The sequence below is a fragment of the Capsicum annuum genome, chromosome 3 (assembly GCF_002878395.1).
Source record: "Capsicum annuum cultivar UCD-10X-F1 chromosome 3, UCD10Xv1.1, whole genome shotgun sequence".
In the NCBI taxonomy this organism is placed as follows: Eukaryota; Viridiplantae; Streptophyta; class Magnoliopsida; order Solanales; family Solanaceae; genus Capsicum; species Capsicum annuum.
In genome coordinates this window covers 100,771,082-100,788,554 of record NC_061113.1, presented here as the reverse complement: position 1 = coordinate 100,788,554, position 17,473 = coordinate 100,771,082, and the positions used below count along the sequence as shown (strand labels likewise).

Genomic DNA, 17,473 nt, shown 5'->3' with positions numbered 1-17,473 from the left:
CTATTTAACTAATTGGATGCCTTCATCTTTCATTTAAAATCAAATTCCTTATTTGGTATTGTTTCCTCAGTCACCTTTATACTCTTTTCCCCTTCGTGTCTTTGGGAGTACATGTCTTGTTCATAACTTCACCCTAGGGAAAGATAAATTAATTCCTCGTGCTCTCAAATATGTCTTTCTTGGTTTTTCTAGAGTAAAAAGGATATTGTTGCTACCTAAGTTGTATGGACTCGGTTGCGGATCCGAGAGTCGGATTCGTCATAATTTAAATTTTAAGATTCGGGGGTGCGAATCCGAGTATGGATATGGGTGTGGGGATTCTGCTAACAAAAATAAATACTATAAATATAGAATTATAAAGATATTCTACAAATCCACTTTTATTTTTTAAGATAACTTTTAGTTACTTTTCAATTACTTGTATTTTTGGGAAACCAACAGGCACATATATTTTTTTTACTATATTAATATAAACTTTTTTTAATGGAAACCCAATAGGAACATATATATTTTTACTATATTAAATATAAAAATTCTTTTTATATCTTAAAAGATATAATTATTAAAAACATCTAGTAGATCTAAAAAGTCATATTTCATGGTTCCCAATAAGTCTCTCTTTCTTCCCAACTATTCAAATTCTGACGAAAATAATTAACGTCGCCGGATTTCGCCCTTCCGGCGATGTCAACAGTCGTAGGATTTCTCCTTTCCAGCGAAGATAGCAGTCGCTTGATACTCTCCCTTCCGACAATGACAGCAGTAGTCGTTTTTCTCACTTTCGGCAACAATAACAATTACAGTCGCCGATTTTCTTCCTTTCGACGACGCTAACCCTAAATTCGTCGCCGATCTTTCTCCCTTTTGGCGACGCAACCAACTTTGTCTTGATGTTGGGTCAACGTCTCCGGATTCGTTTGACTAAATCAGAGACGCACCCCGCGTCCGCACCCGCACCAGCGTCGCGTCGGGATGGGTTCGGTGGCAAAACCGATGAGTACGTGCGATATAGGTTGCTACTCATCTGATCTTTGTCGATACTTCATGTCAGGTGATGTCACTTACTTTGAGTCTCAATCTTTGCATCTTTTTCTAATTCTGATCATCCTAACTTGTCCAAGGTCTTACCTATAGCGACTTTTGAAGATCCTACCATTACTTCTACATCTATATCCATAGTGCCACCAATCTTACCTGCACCGACTTTTGAGAAATCTACAATACCTTCTACAACTCTATCTATAGTGCCACCATTCCTAACTTATCATTATTTTCCACGTACAACATCGGGCTCAGATGATCCTCGTCTTGCGCCTGACCCTGCACCTACAACAGACTTATCTCCTCCGACTGCACTTCAAAAAGGTATACAGTCCACTCGTAATACTAATCCTCTTTATACCCTTTTAAATTATTATCGCCTATCATCACCCCTTTTATCATCTTTGTCCTCTGTCTCCATCCTTGAGTCCACAAAAGAAGCACTTTCTCATCCAGGATGGTGACAAGCTATGATTGACGAGATGTCTACTTTACATACAAGTGGTACTTGGGAGCCTGTTCCTCTCTCGTTCAAGTAAATCAACCGTTGGTTGTTGTTGGATTTATGCAGTGAAAGTTGGTCCGATCGGCCAAATTGATCGACTTAAGGCTCGCCTTGTTGCTAAAGGGTACACTCAGATATTTGGGCTTGATTATAGTAATACTTTATCTCCCGTGGCTAAATAGCATTGTTTGTCTTTTTCTATCCATGGTTGATGTTCGACACTAGCCTCTTTTTTAGTTGGATATTAAGAATGCTTTTCTCCATGGTGTCCTTGAGGAGGAAGTTTATATGGAGCAACCACCTGGTTTTGTTGCTCAGGGGGAGTTTGTCTGGTGTGTCGGATACGTCGATCACTTTATGGTCTCAAACAATCTCCTCGACCCTGGTTTGGAAAGTTCAGCATAGTAATTTAGAAGTTTGGCATGATTCGTAGTGAAGCAGATCACTCTGTGTTTTATCGACATTCTGCTCCAAATTTATGTATTTATTTAGTGGTTTACGTCGATGATATCGTTATTACCGGCAATGATCAAGATGGTATCATTAATTTGAAGCAACACCTCTTTTAGCATTTCCAAACTAAAGATCCCGCCAGAATAAAGTATTTTTTAGGTTTTGAAGTTGCTCAGCCCAAATCAGGTATCGTTATTTCGCAATGCAAGTATGCCTTAGACATTCTCGAGGAGACAGAAATGATGGTATGTAAACCTATTGACACTCCTATGGATCTGAATACTAAACTTCTGCCAGGACCGGGAGAGCCACTCAATGGTCTTGGAAGATATAGGCATCTAGTTGACAAGTTGAATAATCTCACACTGACTAGATCGGACATTTCCTATCCTATGACTATTGTAAGCCAGTTTATGAATTCTCCATGTGATAGTCATCGGGTTGCAGTTGTTCACTATGTGATATATTAAGTCTGCTCCAGGTAAAGGACTATTTTTTGAGGATCGAGGTCATGAGTAGATTGTTGGATATGCAAACGCTAATTGGGCAGGATCACATTGTGATGGACGTTTTACATTCGGATATTGTGTTTTAGTAAGAGGTAATTTGGTGTCCTGGAAGAGTAAGAAACAGAATGTGGTTGCTTGATCTAGTGCAGAAGCAGAATATCAAGCAATGACGATAGCCACCTGTGTGCTAGTTTGGATTAAACAATTGTCGAGAGAGTTAAAATTTGGGGAAATCAATGAAATGGAACTTGTGTGTGATAACCAAGTCATATGGCACCAAATCTGATATTTCATGAGAGGACTAAGCACATTGAGATTGATCGTCACTTTGTGAGAGCTAAGATACTTTGCAGAGATATTGTTACAAATTTTGTGAAATTGAGTGATCGTGAATATGTTCATCAAGTCTCCCACTGGTCCTCGTATTAATTACATTTGCAACAACTCGATATATATGACTTGTATGCACCAGCTTGAGGGGGAGTGTTAAAATATGAGAAGGAATAGGAATAGTATATATAATTCTACTTAGAAAAGGATTGTAATGTTAGTGTCCAAGTTGGAAAAGGATTCTAATGCAGTTTCTACAAATAGGATCTCAACGTAATAACTTAGATATACAACAATTCAATAATATTTTTCTCTTATATTTCTCACACAACGAAAAAGGAAAAATATATTAGTCGCTATTATCAAATTAAGATAAAAACAAAAAAGCTGAGATTTTAAGGGTTACAATTAATTTATGCCCGTCCTGCAAGATTATTCTGCAACTTAAAGTAACAAAGAAACAATCATTCCATCAATACCTAACAAATATTTCCATTCTACAATGACTTACTTGTCAATGCCAATGTCATATATTTGATTGATGCCCACTATATAACCATTCCCGCATATTAGTGCAATAAGACCAGAAAAGGCTTTCAATACTAATGACCACTTGATTAGATTTGGATTCTCAATTAACGCTCGTGTAACCAATGAGCTGCCAAAGAAATCATGTTAACACAAGTTAAGCGTGCCTGTTGCAAGTTCACCAAAATGTTCACTCATATCATATGCATAATTAGAGAAAATTTGGCCGATAGGCCTCTTCAAGTTTCCAATTAGCAAAATGGCCTACTTTTATTTTCTCATTTTAAAACAAAATAAAAAAATAACTTCAAGGAAGAATTGGCCTATAATAACATATTAAAAATTATGAGAGCTATTTACAAATATAATTAAAACATAAAACCCTAACTTATTTTTTCAATTTCAAATTACTTTTTTCCCTCTCTTAACTTTTTCCTCCTCTAATCTTACTAAAAACTCATTGTTTCTTCAACTTTCTCCTTTTTGAAGCTAGTATTTTATTCCTAAATGTACTGTCTCCTCCCAAATTTGTAAGTTTTCTACCCTCATTTAATTTTTGTCCATTTTTTTTTTCAAAAAGAAAAAGGTTTGTGTACATATATGTAATCGGTCGGATCAATAATCGAGCTGTCCATATATCGATCATATCGATAATCAATCTGTCCATATATAGCTCGAATAGATAATCGATCTGTCAGAGCGATAATCAATCTGTTCATATATCGGTCGGATTGATAATCGATCTGTCCATACATCGGTCGGTTCGATAATAGATCTGTTCATCATAAATCAGGTTTTGGATTAATTTATAAAATGTGTAAAAGCGTTTGGTCGGAGGGATTTTGTCTAAATTTTGTAAGTTGGAGATTTGTGAACTAATTTGTGACTTTTAAAACTTGTAAAATAAATTTTAAATCAAAAATAGATTTAAATTTTCAAAAGTGGGTTATTTTCCTAAAAAGAAAAAAACTTGTAGTCTATTTAATTAAAAAGTAGATTTGAAGAGGCCATTTAACAAAGAATCCCGCATAATTAAAGACTTACAGGGATCCTAGGGCAGTCCCACGTATAGTGTGGGGCCTCAAAAATCTCCAAAAGGCATCTTTAAATTGTGAAAATTTATCCAACACTGGGTCAGATCCAGTAGTACCAACTTGAGAGCATGCCTGGAAGTGTTATGTTTCATGAGAATGCTACTAATTGAATATTTCAAGGTAGTAATACACCCATTGTCAGAAGATGTTATCTCCGTAGACAAATCAAAACAGAAATAGTGGTGTTTATATATACATATACAACAACATACCCAGTGTATTACCACAAAATGAGGTCTGGGAGAGTAAAGTGTACGCAGTCCATACCATTACCTCAGATAAAGTAGAGACGTTTCCAATAGACCCCCAACTCAGGACAGATAACAATATAAAAAACAAAAAAACATAAAAGCAAACAAATCACCAAGTATCAATAATTATTTACTGATCAAAACTAAAATTCGCAACTAACGAATGACAAATCTTATCAGTCACATGGCCAATCATTAAACATCACATAGAAGACAACGATGGAAGATCGAACCTTAACTACATGGCATGTAAGATAACAATGGGTAAGGTAGGTTAAGGCCCAAATCACTTCACAGAACTACAAATAGAATTTTATTGTCGGGTATCAACAAAATTATATGATGTTCATTCATTTATTAGAGGGCAGGCATGCACAAGAGACAAGATACATCCTTTATCCATTTTCTTTTCTTTTTCTTTCTTGAAGAAGTAAAAGGTGCAGAAAACACATTGAAAGAACTTTTTGCTCAGCCCTATTTTTATAGCTATTATACAGGGTCAAGGTGACAAAGGACGAGATTGAGAAAGTGTTGGAGGAGATGTGAGGCTCGTAAGCAAAAGTAAAAGAAGAAGCATTAGATCGCTCCTCACCCAATTTCTTTTTGAGACACGGACATTCATTTACCAAAACCACAAAACCCAATTGTACAAAAATCGCTCATTACTCAACGCCTATGAATCATCAAAAACTCAAACACCATTTAAACTAAAACAAACAGATACAAATCAAAACCATGAAGAGCAAGAACCTAGAACTCCACAAAACCCAACTGTATTAGTGGTACAAGTAATACTATAAGGTGTCGTTTGGTTGGAAATGTAGTTATGCTGGGATTAGTTATGTTGGGATAAGTTATGATGGGATAAGTTATACTGGGATTAGTTATGCTGTGATTATTTTTTATTGAGTGTGTGGTTTGTTGTTTTCAAATTAATATGCATGGTATAATTTCTAAGAATAGAGTATTTGATTACCAAAATACCCCTATCTTATTTAACTTCTTTTTTGTTTATATATATTTGTTTTCAAGCTTTAAATATTTATTCTAAAAAACAAAACTTCCATCTTATTTAGCTTAATTTTTTTGTGTGTGCATTTTCATGTTTATATCGTGTATATTTTAAAAATAAAACTTTCATCTTATTTAGCTTTAATGTTTTTGCATGTCCCTTCCCATGATTATACCGTGTGCGTTTAAAAAAAAACTTACTACATCTTATTTAGTTTGAATTAAAAACTTCCAACCTAAGTTTGTTAAAGTAAAAAAAGATTTGTTGTTTATGTCACTTCATTTAAACACATATTACTCATATAATATAGAATATTAAAATTCATTTTAATTGATATATACAATATCAATTTTCAAGTTATTAAAAAACTATTTAATTTAAAATATGTAATTGAACAATAGAGTCGATTGTGAAACGATAATGTGTATTAAAACTAGGCAACGCCTTTGTAGTTGTTAAAATATTTTATAGATTACTAGCGAATGGTAATTATTATTATAAAATCTACTTACTTTAGTTAATCTTTTCATTGTGTAGTAAGATCTTTTTGTGTTATCAATTCACAAAAATAACACTTGGAAGGAAAAAGTTGATGTTGAATTCCATTTTTCTATGCTTAAAAAATTATAGTACCTACATTTTGTTGGATATATAAAAAATTATAGTACCTAGTTTTGATCCTTATTATGTATGAATCTAACATATTTTATTTTTTAATTTGTTAATTTTGCATTTTGATCCTTTATATAAGAAAATAGCATATAAGTTTATAAAATTCACAAGCAATGGAATGAAAAAAAAATGCAAAGTTTAATTAATAAGAGGCTAATTTTTCTTAGTCATATATTTCCTTCGTTCCAAAATAAGATATTTTAGTCCTTTTAATTTGTCATAAATAACACGTTTTAGATAATCAAGTAGATATCAATAATCTTTTTTCAATTCAAAAGCAATAATTAAAGATGATGAAAAAGATTGAAGAAATGTGTTTGTAATGGATTTGAGATATTTTTGTCATTTTATAATTTATCCCGGGATAAATTAAGGTGGGATAACTTATACCACCAAATATGTGATATAACTTATCTCGGGACTATTATTAATCCCGGGATAAGTTATCCCAAGTATTGCCAAACCAAACAGTGCATTAAAAAGTTTATCCCGGGACTATTATTTTATCCCGAGATAACTTGTCTTAGTACCTCACACCAAACGGCCCCTAAGTAATTGATTAGCTTATAGTTGATATTATAGTAAATAGAAGTGAATTAATGATATTCTTATCTAATGTTATTGATTGATCGTCTTATAATTTGATAACTACACTAAGTAGATATACACTATGAAATATTATTGATTAATTAATCTATATACCAATAATTATAGCAAAATAAAAGAGTATCTTTAATATCTTTATTAAAATAATATTAATTGATTAACTTATACGATAGTTAAACTAAGTAAAGTTTATTAGTGATTTTTTATAAGTATTATTGACTGCTAAGTAATACATTGACAATTATACTAACCGTAAGTATATTAGCGATACCATTAAGTAATATTAGCGAATGATATATTAATATATATTTTGACAACTATACAAGTATAAGTCATTAATAATATTTATAAGAATTATTATTGATAAATCAACATATCTATCTATTTATTTGTACTATTATAAAAAAAATGAATATAAATGTTGGTTGAATAAAATATCCTTCAAATATTAAAGGACTTTTATACCCTTAAATATTTAAGTTAAATCAAGATAAAGTTGTTAAAGAGCACCGCAAAATAGTATTATCCTAATTTACTTTGGCCAGGAAGTATTATAATCCAAAACTTTTTTCAAGAACCCATATTCTCACAAAAAAATAAATATAAGGTCAAAGGATCAAATAAAGCATTATCCAAAAGATAAAAAAGATTAAAAAATACCCCTCATAATACATACTATCCTACTATACTTTGGTGGAGTATCGTAATCCACAAATAGTTTCAAGAAATCAATTTTCAGCGGTAAAATAAATTAAAAAATCCACCTTTTCAATAACTCTAATTCAACAATGTAATTTTCTTTTTCTTTTTTACATGAATTTATTTAATCGTTAATTTGCAACTCGCATATAAAGGTGTTCACGAGTTTTATATCTCAACTCTCCATTGTTACATTTATTTAGCAAAATTTTTAGTAATAGTGGCTGGTTTACAATCTAAAAATTTTTAAAAAAAAATGAAGAACCAACTTATACTGACTCCTTTCCTTTTTACTTGTCACAATTCACATTATAAGAGTTAATTTGACAAATAACTATAAGAAAAATACTATAAGGTTTAATGTAATTATTTTCATATTAATATGATGAAAAAATACCTCTTAAAAAATCGATCAAAAGTCAATTTAATTTTTAATAATATTCTTAATAAATATTTCATTAATTAATGTTAGTATTGATTCACACATATTTTAATAATTATATAAGAACTAGGTTAGTAGTAAATGTCATTTAATTTAATAAAAATTAAAATGGCAAGAATTTGAATTAAATTAATACTCCAAAAAAAAAAAATGTGGCTTAGCTTGTTCCAGCTTCTTCCCCACAAATTTCCCACCATTTTTTCCCTAAGTAAAGATATTTTTACTGAAAAATTAAAATTTTAAGGATTTGGGTTCCCCCTCTTCCCCCCATTATTTCTCACCATTTTTTTCCTAATACTTATCACAATAGAGTTTGGGTTTAATTCTAATTTCATAAGTAAACCTTACATTCAAATTTGGTCGCTTTTTGGACTACTACAGAAGCTCCGACGTCACCTTGCTGATGTTCGGTTGGATTTCCGTAACTTCTCCTTGCTTATTGACCGTTCTTTTCACATTAATGGTACTTTTCACCTTGCTGATTGAGTAATTACGTGCCTTTTATTTGGAAAAATATTTTCTCAATTTTTGTTTTGGGTATTCTTAATTAACGGTAGATATGTCTTATTCTTTATCTTCAATCCGATGTTTTTTAGATTTTTCGGCAGCTGATCATATTTTATGGTATCTAGTGATCCATTTTTCCTTAAAACCAAACACACCCTATTAAGAACAATAAGGCCCAGATACGTCATAAAGTCTAGCAGCGATATACATGAATAAGTGATTGTGTTTCGTAAACATGATCCGTATAGTTAGTCGAGTGAGAATTGATGTAGCCAACCTCAAGTTGCTTGAGGTTGAGGTATATATAGTTGTTGTATTTGTGCTTTCATTTTACGATTACGATATATTAGAGGTATCCCCACATACATGGGCGTAAGGTGTTAAAATGTCTCCTACTCTAGTACTAAATAATAATAATAATAAAAGAAGTGTATAGTACTAAGATCCTAAGACATAACAGATTTTCCTACAAAGAGATTCAACAACTTAAATTAATGTAAAAAGAAAAAAAAATTATCGTATTTGCACAGTATCTTTTCCAACAAGGGAGATTCAATGATGTGTGTTGTTGTAATTCTTGGCTTTAGCTCTGTAAGAAACTTGTTTCATTATTCTCTAATGATTGTCGCATGTGCTACCATTTGTGTATTTTATTAGAAATGTGCCATGGTTAGAAAATGTCCAAAGTAACAGTTCACTATGGTCCTTATTCATAATAACTTCTGGAGTAGTAGTCTCACTTTCAGTTTCTCCAAGTTCACTGTTTTGAGTATTGGCCTGCTCCATTTGTTGTTGCTTCTCTTTTTGAGTTATCTAGCAGTGTTATTAGACACAATGCTGATTTCATTCAGTGTCTTTAACTCTTTTCCGTAATAGTATCATTTGCTTCAGTAATAGCTTCACCAGTAGGCAATGGACTTGTCTATCCCCAATATGACTCCGGTAGGATTATAGATACTTTTAGGAGGTCCTGCCCCTTTATTTCTTTTGTTAATCCTTTCTCTTGATTTGAGGTTATCAACCTCTATTTTCTATATTCTGATCTGTAACAGTAGTTCTTTTTAAGCTTCACCCGTGGATTCTTGAACCAATTGTAAAGGTTGTGTGGTAGAGACTAGAGAGTATTCTTACATTCTTCTTCCAGTGAAGAAATTCTAATTGTTTTTCCTTTTAATTTTCATTTGCCACGAAACTTCTTTTTGTGCAACTCTTTCTCTGATGCATCCAATATATGAAGTAGTTCTATCTCCTATCTTATTTCTATATACTTACATGGACAAAACAGATTATAAGGACTTGTCTTCTAAGTTAGTTGCTTAAAATTTGTTTTAGTGAGGTGTTGGGTGTTTCTAGGGGCCGGGCCGGGCACCGTCGGGGGGATTGGTGGTGGAATGAAGAGGTGGAGAAGAAAATGGGGACCAAGAAAGGGGCGTATCCTAAGTTGGTGGAAAGTAAGGACGAAGAGGAGAAGCGGGTAAACAGGAAAGAGTACAAGCTAGTGAGGAAGGAGGCGAAGTCAGCAGTCACGGCAGCTAAGACGGCCGCTTTTGAGAGCTTGTATGCAGGGTTACAGGAGAAAGGAGGGGAGAAAAAATTGTTTAGACTCGCTAAGGCTAGGGAGAGGAAGGGTCGTGACCTCGATCAGGTGAGGTGCATTAAGGGGGAGGACGGTAGAGTGTTGGTGGAGGACGGCCACATTAAGAAGAGATGGTAGTCGTATTTTCATAGGCTCTTGAATAACGAAGGGGATAGAGCTATTGTGTTAGGGGAACTGGAGCACTCAGAGGAGTGTCGGGATTTTAGCTATTGTAGACGTTTTAAGGTAGAAGAGGTTAGACAGGCTGTCCGCAGGATGCGAAGGGGTAGGGCGACGGGGCCGGATGAGATACCGGTGGAGTTTTGAAAATTCGTTGGAGAGGCTGGTGTAAGGTGGTTGACTGGATTGTTTAATGAAATCTTCAGGACGGCAAAGATGCCCGAGGCGTGGAGGTGGAGTACCATGGTCCCTCTCTATAAGAATAAAGGGGACATTCAGAGTTGCAATAACTATAGGGGATTAAGTTATTGAGTCACTCTATGAAGATCTGAGAGAGAGTGGTCGAGGTGAGGCTGAGACGGATAGTGTCTATTTCGAAAAACCAGTTCGGATTTATGCCCGGCCGCTCGACGACGGAGGCAATCCACCTGGTGCGGAGGTTGGTGGAGCAGTATAGGGAGCGGAAGAAGGATCTGCACATGGTGTTTATCGATCTGGAGAAGGCATACGACAAAGTCCCCAGGGAGGTGCTTTGGAGATGCTTGGAGGTGAGTGGAGTACCGCTGGCATATACCAGAGTAATTAAGGATATGTATGATGGAGCGAAAACTCAGGTGAGGACGGCGGGAGGAGACTCAGAGCATTTCACTATCCTGACAGGATTGCATCAGGGATCTACTCTTAGTCCCTTTTTGTTTGCGTTGGTGATGGATGTGTTGACGCGGCGCATTCAAGGGGAGGTGCCGTGGTGTATGCTTTTTGCAGACGATGTAGTTCTGATAGATGAGACTCGAGGGGGTGTGAATGACAAATTAGAGGTGTGGAGGCAAACTCTTGAGTCAAAAGGGTTCAGGGTGAGCAGAAGCAAGACAGAGTATGTGGAATGCAAGTTTAATGACGTGAGGCGGGAGAATGAGGTAGTAGTGAAGCTGGAAGCACAGGAGATATGTAAGAGGGATAAGTTCAAGTATCTTGGGTCCGTGATCCAGAGTAACGGTGAGATTGACGAGGATGTCTCGCACCGTATTGGGGCGGGATGGATGAAGTGGAAACTCGCGTCGGGGGTGCTGTGTGATAAGAAGGTGCCGCCCAAGCTTAAAGGCAAATTCTACAGGGTGGTAGTCCGTCCGGCCTTGTTGTATGGAGCGGAGTGTTGGCCAGTTAAGAACTCCCACATCCAAAAAATGAAGGTGGCAGAAATGCGGATGTTGCGCTGGATGTGTGGACTGACTAGAGGGGATAGAGTTCAGAATGAGACTATCCGGGAGAAGGTTGGTGTGACTTCAGTGGAGTGCAAGATGCGGGAAGCACGATTGAGATGGTTCGGACACGTGAAGAGGAGGGGCATGGATGCCCCGGTCCGTAGGTGTGAGAGGCTAGCGTTGGATGGTTTTAGGCGGGGTAGGGGTAGGCCGAAGAAGTACTGGGGCGAGGTGATTAGGCGGGACATGGAACAGTTACAGCTCACCGAGGACATGACCCTAGATAGGAAGGTCTGGAGGGCGCGAATTTCGGCAGAGGATTAGGGCCAGTTTGGGTCGCTAGTGTAGGGAATTACTTGGTGGGGGTTTTATTCCTGTTATGATTCCGTCTTCCGTGTTCCATGTTTTATTACGAATTTGTGTGCTTTCCTCTGTTTTATATTACTTATGGGTGCCGTATTTATGTTATGTAATCTGCTTCTGTGCTTTACTATGTGTTTGTGTGGTATCTCATGTCTTGAGCCGGGGGTCTATCGGAAACAGCCTTTCTACTTTATCAGAGGTAGAGGTATGGACTGCGTACATCTTACCCCCCAGACCCCACTAGGTGGGAATACACTGGGTTTGTTGTTGTTGTTGTTGTTGTTGTTGTTTTTCTTAAGACAGTTGATAGTTGATGGTTAATATGCTGATCAAATATTTGATAATTTAAGTTACTGCCATATGCAGCTGTAACAATTTGCACAAATTAGGAGAAATTTTTATATGCAGCTGTCACAACTAACATTGCCAATTACCAAGTCTATCACCATCCTCATCTATATCTTATTTGCAGAAAAGCTGTACATGAAGCCTTTCTGAGGATCAGGTTATTCAAAGCAATTTTAAGGAGAAGGTGTCTTCTCTATTGTCATGCATGCTTTCTAAAGCTCGACGTAAAGGACGGCCTGGATGGCTTGGGCCGGATTATTGGGATAAACTTATTGTATATTAGGCTTCTCCGAATTTTCAAAAGAAGAGCGCCCAGAAAAAAGTAGCTCAAAATTCTAAGAAAGGTGGCTCATTGCACACTTGTGGTTCGGTGTCCATGGGACAGCTAAGAGGAAATTGATAATTATTTATACATTTAGATGGTAGTAAATTATTTATGCACTTATGGTTCACTGTGTTTGTTTCATTTGTAGGAAGCATCTCTTGGTAGACCTGCCACTTGTGAAGAGGTATGGAAGAAGACCCATATGAAGATTAAAGATGGAAAAGAAGTCTGGGTCAAAACACGGGCAAAGGATACTTAGATAAGTTCAAATCTTACTTAGAATTTATTTTATTATATCATTTATTATATACTAATTTTACTTTTAATGTAGAATTGATACGTTCAAGCAATTGAAGAACTCAAAAGGAATCAACCAACAGATGACCAAGGCAATCCAATCATGCCATTAGAGGAAGAAACTCTCTCTTGCTGGCTGGATGTAGGTGGGGGCGTGTATAAGGGAAGGCATACGACCTTTTCTCCGAGAAAAACTTTCACCGTCTTCAGTGTGGATTGCAAGGTATAGGGAATTCTGCCACCATGTCAGATGAGTAGCTTGAGGAGATGCGACAGGAAGTTCGGGAGCTTGCTAGGAAGGAGGAACGAAAAAAAGGATGGAGGAGGAGCGGTGTAGGACGACACTCGAGTCAGACGTCAAAGAATACAGGGCTTAAGTAAATACCTTAATCAAGTTTCCTCTTTCTCCACCCCCTAGCTCTAATGATGATGGTGGAGAGGCTGAGGAGGATGGAATGGAGTGGTGGTGGTGTTTTAGGTTTGAATTCTATTAGCTTGGAGTGTTTGTTGTTTTGGTGATTGTTTGCATACTTTTTTGATACTTATTTGCATATTGTTTAAGTTGGATGAATATGTATGAACTTTGATTGCTTAATTTTAATGTTTGAATTGTTTCGGAAGTGCTGGTTAACATTGGTTGTATGTTGATTTTCTTTTAAATATTGAGTTTTAGTGCAGTAAAAAACTAATAATAACACCATATTCGCAAGGGACTTCTGTAACTATATCCCTCAAAATATCCAAATAACAAATTAATTTTTTATTTAACTTAGCGAGGGATATACCTCAGTATATTTAAATTTATAATTTTTATTAATTTTCATGTATCAAGGGTCGTCCCTCACTAAATAATAAATTAATATTATATATATTTTTAATATAACAAGGGACATCCCTCACTAAATAATAAATTAATACTATATATATATTTTAATATATTAAGGGACGTCCCTCACTACATTGTGTTTTTCAAGAGATTGTGACACTAAAAATAGCAATGGTTGAGTGACGGAGTCCTTTACTACTTTGCAAGCGGCTCCCTTACTAATTATTAGCAAGGGTCAAATTAGCAAGAAACCTGATAGTCATGGCTGCCCTCACTAAATCTTGATTAGTGAGGGACATTCCTCACTAAATCGTATGGCTAAAACAATACTTTTTAGTAGTGACTTTAAGTAGATGAATCAATAAAAGCTCAAATACCATGTAAAAACTAACAAACAGACACAAATTAAAAACAAGAACGTCGAACCACACAAAACCCAGCAGTAAAAATCACTACTTTACGCTTACAAATCATCAAAAACTCGAAAACCCATTTAAACTAAAACAAAGAGATATAAATTAAAATCATTAACCTAGAACATCGAACCCCATAAAACCCAACTTTAGAAAAATCACTACTTTAAGAGATGAATCATCAAAATCTCAAATACCCATTCAAACTAAAACAAACAGATACAAATTAAAATCAGGAACATCAAACGCCCACAAAACTGTAGAAAAATCATGTACTTAACCTGATGAATCATCAAGAACTCAAACACCATTTAAACTAAAACAAACAGATACAAAATCCAAACCAACAATACCCAACTGTCTGGAAAATCACTACTTTACTCTATGAATCATCAAAAACTAAAACACCACTTAAACTAAAACATACAGATACAAATCACACCCAATTGAAATAAAACAAAAGGATACAAGTCAGAAACATGAAGAGCAAGAACATCTACCCCACAAAACCGAACTATAGAAAATCACTACTTTACCCAATGAATCATCAAGAATTCAAACACCCAGTTAAACTAAAACAAAAAGATACAAGATCCAGCAAATACACCCAAAATACCAACAAAAAAATCACTACTTTACCCAATGAATCATCAAGAACTCAAACACACATTTAAACTAAAACAAAAAGATAAAAGAATCCAGCAAATACACCTAAAATACCAACAAAAAGATCACTACTTTACCCAATGAAGCATCAAAAACTCAAACACCCATTTAAACGAAAACAAAAAGATACAAATCGCTAAGAGGGGTTGCTCGGAGGGTAAGCACCCTCCACCTCCAACCCGTGAGGTTGCGGGTTCGAGTCACCAAGGTAGCAAAAAGGGTTTAAAAAACAGATACAAATCACATCCCACAAAACCCAACTGCATAAAAGTCACTACTTTACATCTATGAATCATCAAGAACTCAAACACCAATTTAAAGTAAAACAAACAGATTCAAGAATCCAGCAAATACACATAAAATACCCCCCAAAAAAAGAATCACAACCACACCTAAAACACACAAATGTAGAAAAATCACTGCTTTAAGCCCACGAATCACCAAGAATCAAACACCCATTTAAACTAAAACAAACACACAGACCAACACCATGAAGAGAAAGAACCGGAGGGTGGAGTGCAACAGTCAAATTTCTGCAGTTATTCTTGTCGGTTCAGGAGGATATAGGGTGCACACACTTTGTAAAAGAATTTTGGTCATGTCAAGCTCAATTGATATGAAAAGAGCACCCACCATTATAGAAATAGTCTAAATTTTGTAGACATACCTGGATGGGAGTGTTCCTATAGTAGTTTCTGTACAGAAGAGTCTTTTTGTTGTTGGAAAATTTGAGCACCAAGTTAGCAGCATTACAAGAAGGTGAAGCGGATAAGTTTCTGTAGCTGGAAGCAGCATTACAAGAAGGTGAAGCGGATAACTTTCTGTAGCGAGAAGCAGCATTATATTGGTGAGATGAAAATCGAAGGGATGAACATAATGAACATGCCAGCTCCATTCCCCCAGATGCCTAAACAGTTGGGGGTGAGAATGGGATTACTCTGGTCTTCACTCTTCAGTGGTGCTCCAAACTCCAATCTTTTGCTTCTGTCTGCTCCCCCTTTCAATTTCTCCTATATCTATTTCCCACCCAATATATCAAACACCGTCTCATTTTGGCAACACTAATCAAAAGAGATCTAATTTTGGGAAAGATTATGTCCTACTTATTTTAATTATTTAGAATAAGAATAAAAAAAATATATAGTATAATAAATTGATATTAACATAATATATATATATATATATATATATATATATATATATATTTAGTATGAAACAAAATTAAGCTTATAAAAGTAATTATATAAGTAGATAAAAATCTAGTTAGATTGTTGCAACTACAATTGACGGCATGTCTTTCGTTTGAACATTTGTGGGAAATTACATAATATCATTTGAAAGTTTCAAATATATAAGTTGAGGAGACATACGTCGATTTCAAAATATTTATTGTACCATAAAATTATTGAAATATTCTTGGTAGTCATTTAATAAGGAATAAAAAGATATTTATAAAAAATTACTATCATGTATAATTTAACTACAAAGGTCTAAATAAAAATATTATTAAAATAATATATAAGGACAAAACTAATAAATATAAGAAAAACACAACTTGCATGTGTAACCATTTTATTGTATCATAAAATTATCAAAATACCTTTGATAGTCATTTAATAAGGAACAAAAAAATATTTATACAAAAATAGTACCATATATAATTTAATTATAAAGGTCTAAATAAAAATATTATTAAAATAATACATGATAATAGAACTAATAAATATAAGAAAAAAAATAATATGCATATGTAACCATTTTGTTGTATCATAAGAATGAGGACAAAACTAATAAATATAAGGAAAAAGTAATATGCATGTGTAACCATTTTATTGCACCCTAAAATTATTGAAATACTCTTGGTACTCATTTAATAAGGAACAAAAAGATATTTATTAAAAAATAGTACCATGTATAATTCAATTACAAAGATCTAAATAAAAATACTTTTAAAATAATACATGAAGACAAAACTAATAAATATAAGGAAAAAATAATATGCATGTATAACCATTTTATTGCACAGTAAAAATTAGGATAAAACTAATAAATATAAGGAAAAAGTCATATGCATGTGTAACAATTTTATTTACTACTATATATAAGTAAAGGTTGAGGTCAATAAAATTACTGAATTACCCTTGGCAGTTATTCCTACCTTCACTTATATATAATAGTAAAGTAATAATAATAATAATAATAATAATAATAGTAGTAGTAGTAGTAGTAAATAATAGTAATAGAAAAAGAAAAGTAATAATAGTAATAATAATAACATTATGGGTCATTAAAATTACCGAGATACCTTTGAAAGTCATCTCAATCTTCACTTATATATAGTATTAAAGAAATAATAATAGTAAGGATAGATTACAAAAACCAACAATCTTAAGATCTTAATTACAATTAATAACAACACTTTCTTAAAATTACAACTTATGTCAAAACTAGCAATATTTTGACTTTTGTAGAGTTAAGAACGTGAATTCCACCAATTACTTTTTCTTTACCTATTTTCAAACAATTTACCCTATTTTCAAGCAATTTACCTATTTCTGGATTCCACCAATTATTTTTTCTTTACCTATTTTCAAATAATTTACCGATTTCAGTTTCCTCCATTCTAAC

General features: G+C 34.2%; 1 protein-coding gene across 2 annotated transcripts in view; it reads right to left on the bottom strand.

The window, feature by feature from the left end:
• Window positions 1–15,923, bottom strand: part of LOC107863628 (homogentisate solanesyltransferase, chloroplastic) — a 35,052-nt gene extending 19,129 nt beyond the window's left edge. Inside the window, exons 1-3 of one of the 2 annotated variants that reach the window (XM_016709646.2) lie at window positions 15,513–15,923; window positions 4,411–4,532; window positions 3,350–3,496 (exon numbers count right to left, since the gene is read on the bottom strand). In XM_016709646.2, coding sequence (XP_016565132.2) covers window positions 3,350–3,496; window positions 4,411–4,532; window positions 15,513–15,740 — 497 coding nt within the window. In that variant the 5' untranslated portion in view covers window positions 15,741–15,923. The remainder of the gene's footprint in view (window positions 1–3,349; window positions 3,497–4,410; window positions 4,533–15,512) is intronic. The other variant, XM_047408206.1, reaches the window with a different exon arrangement.
• Between the last annotated feature and the right edge of the window lie 1,550 nt (window positions 15,924–17,473).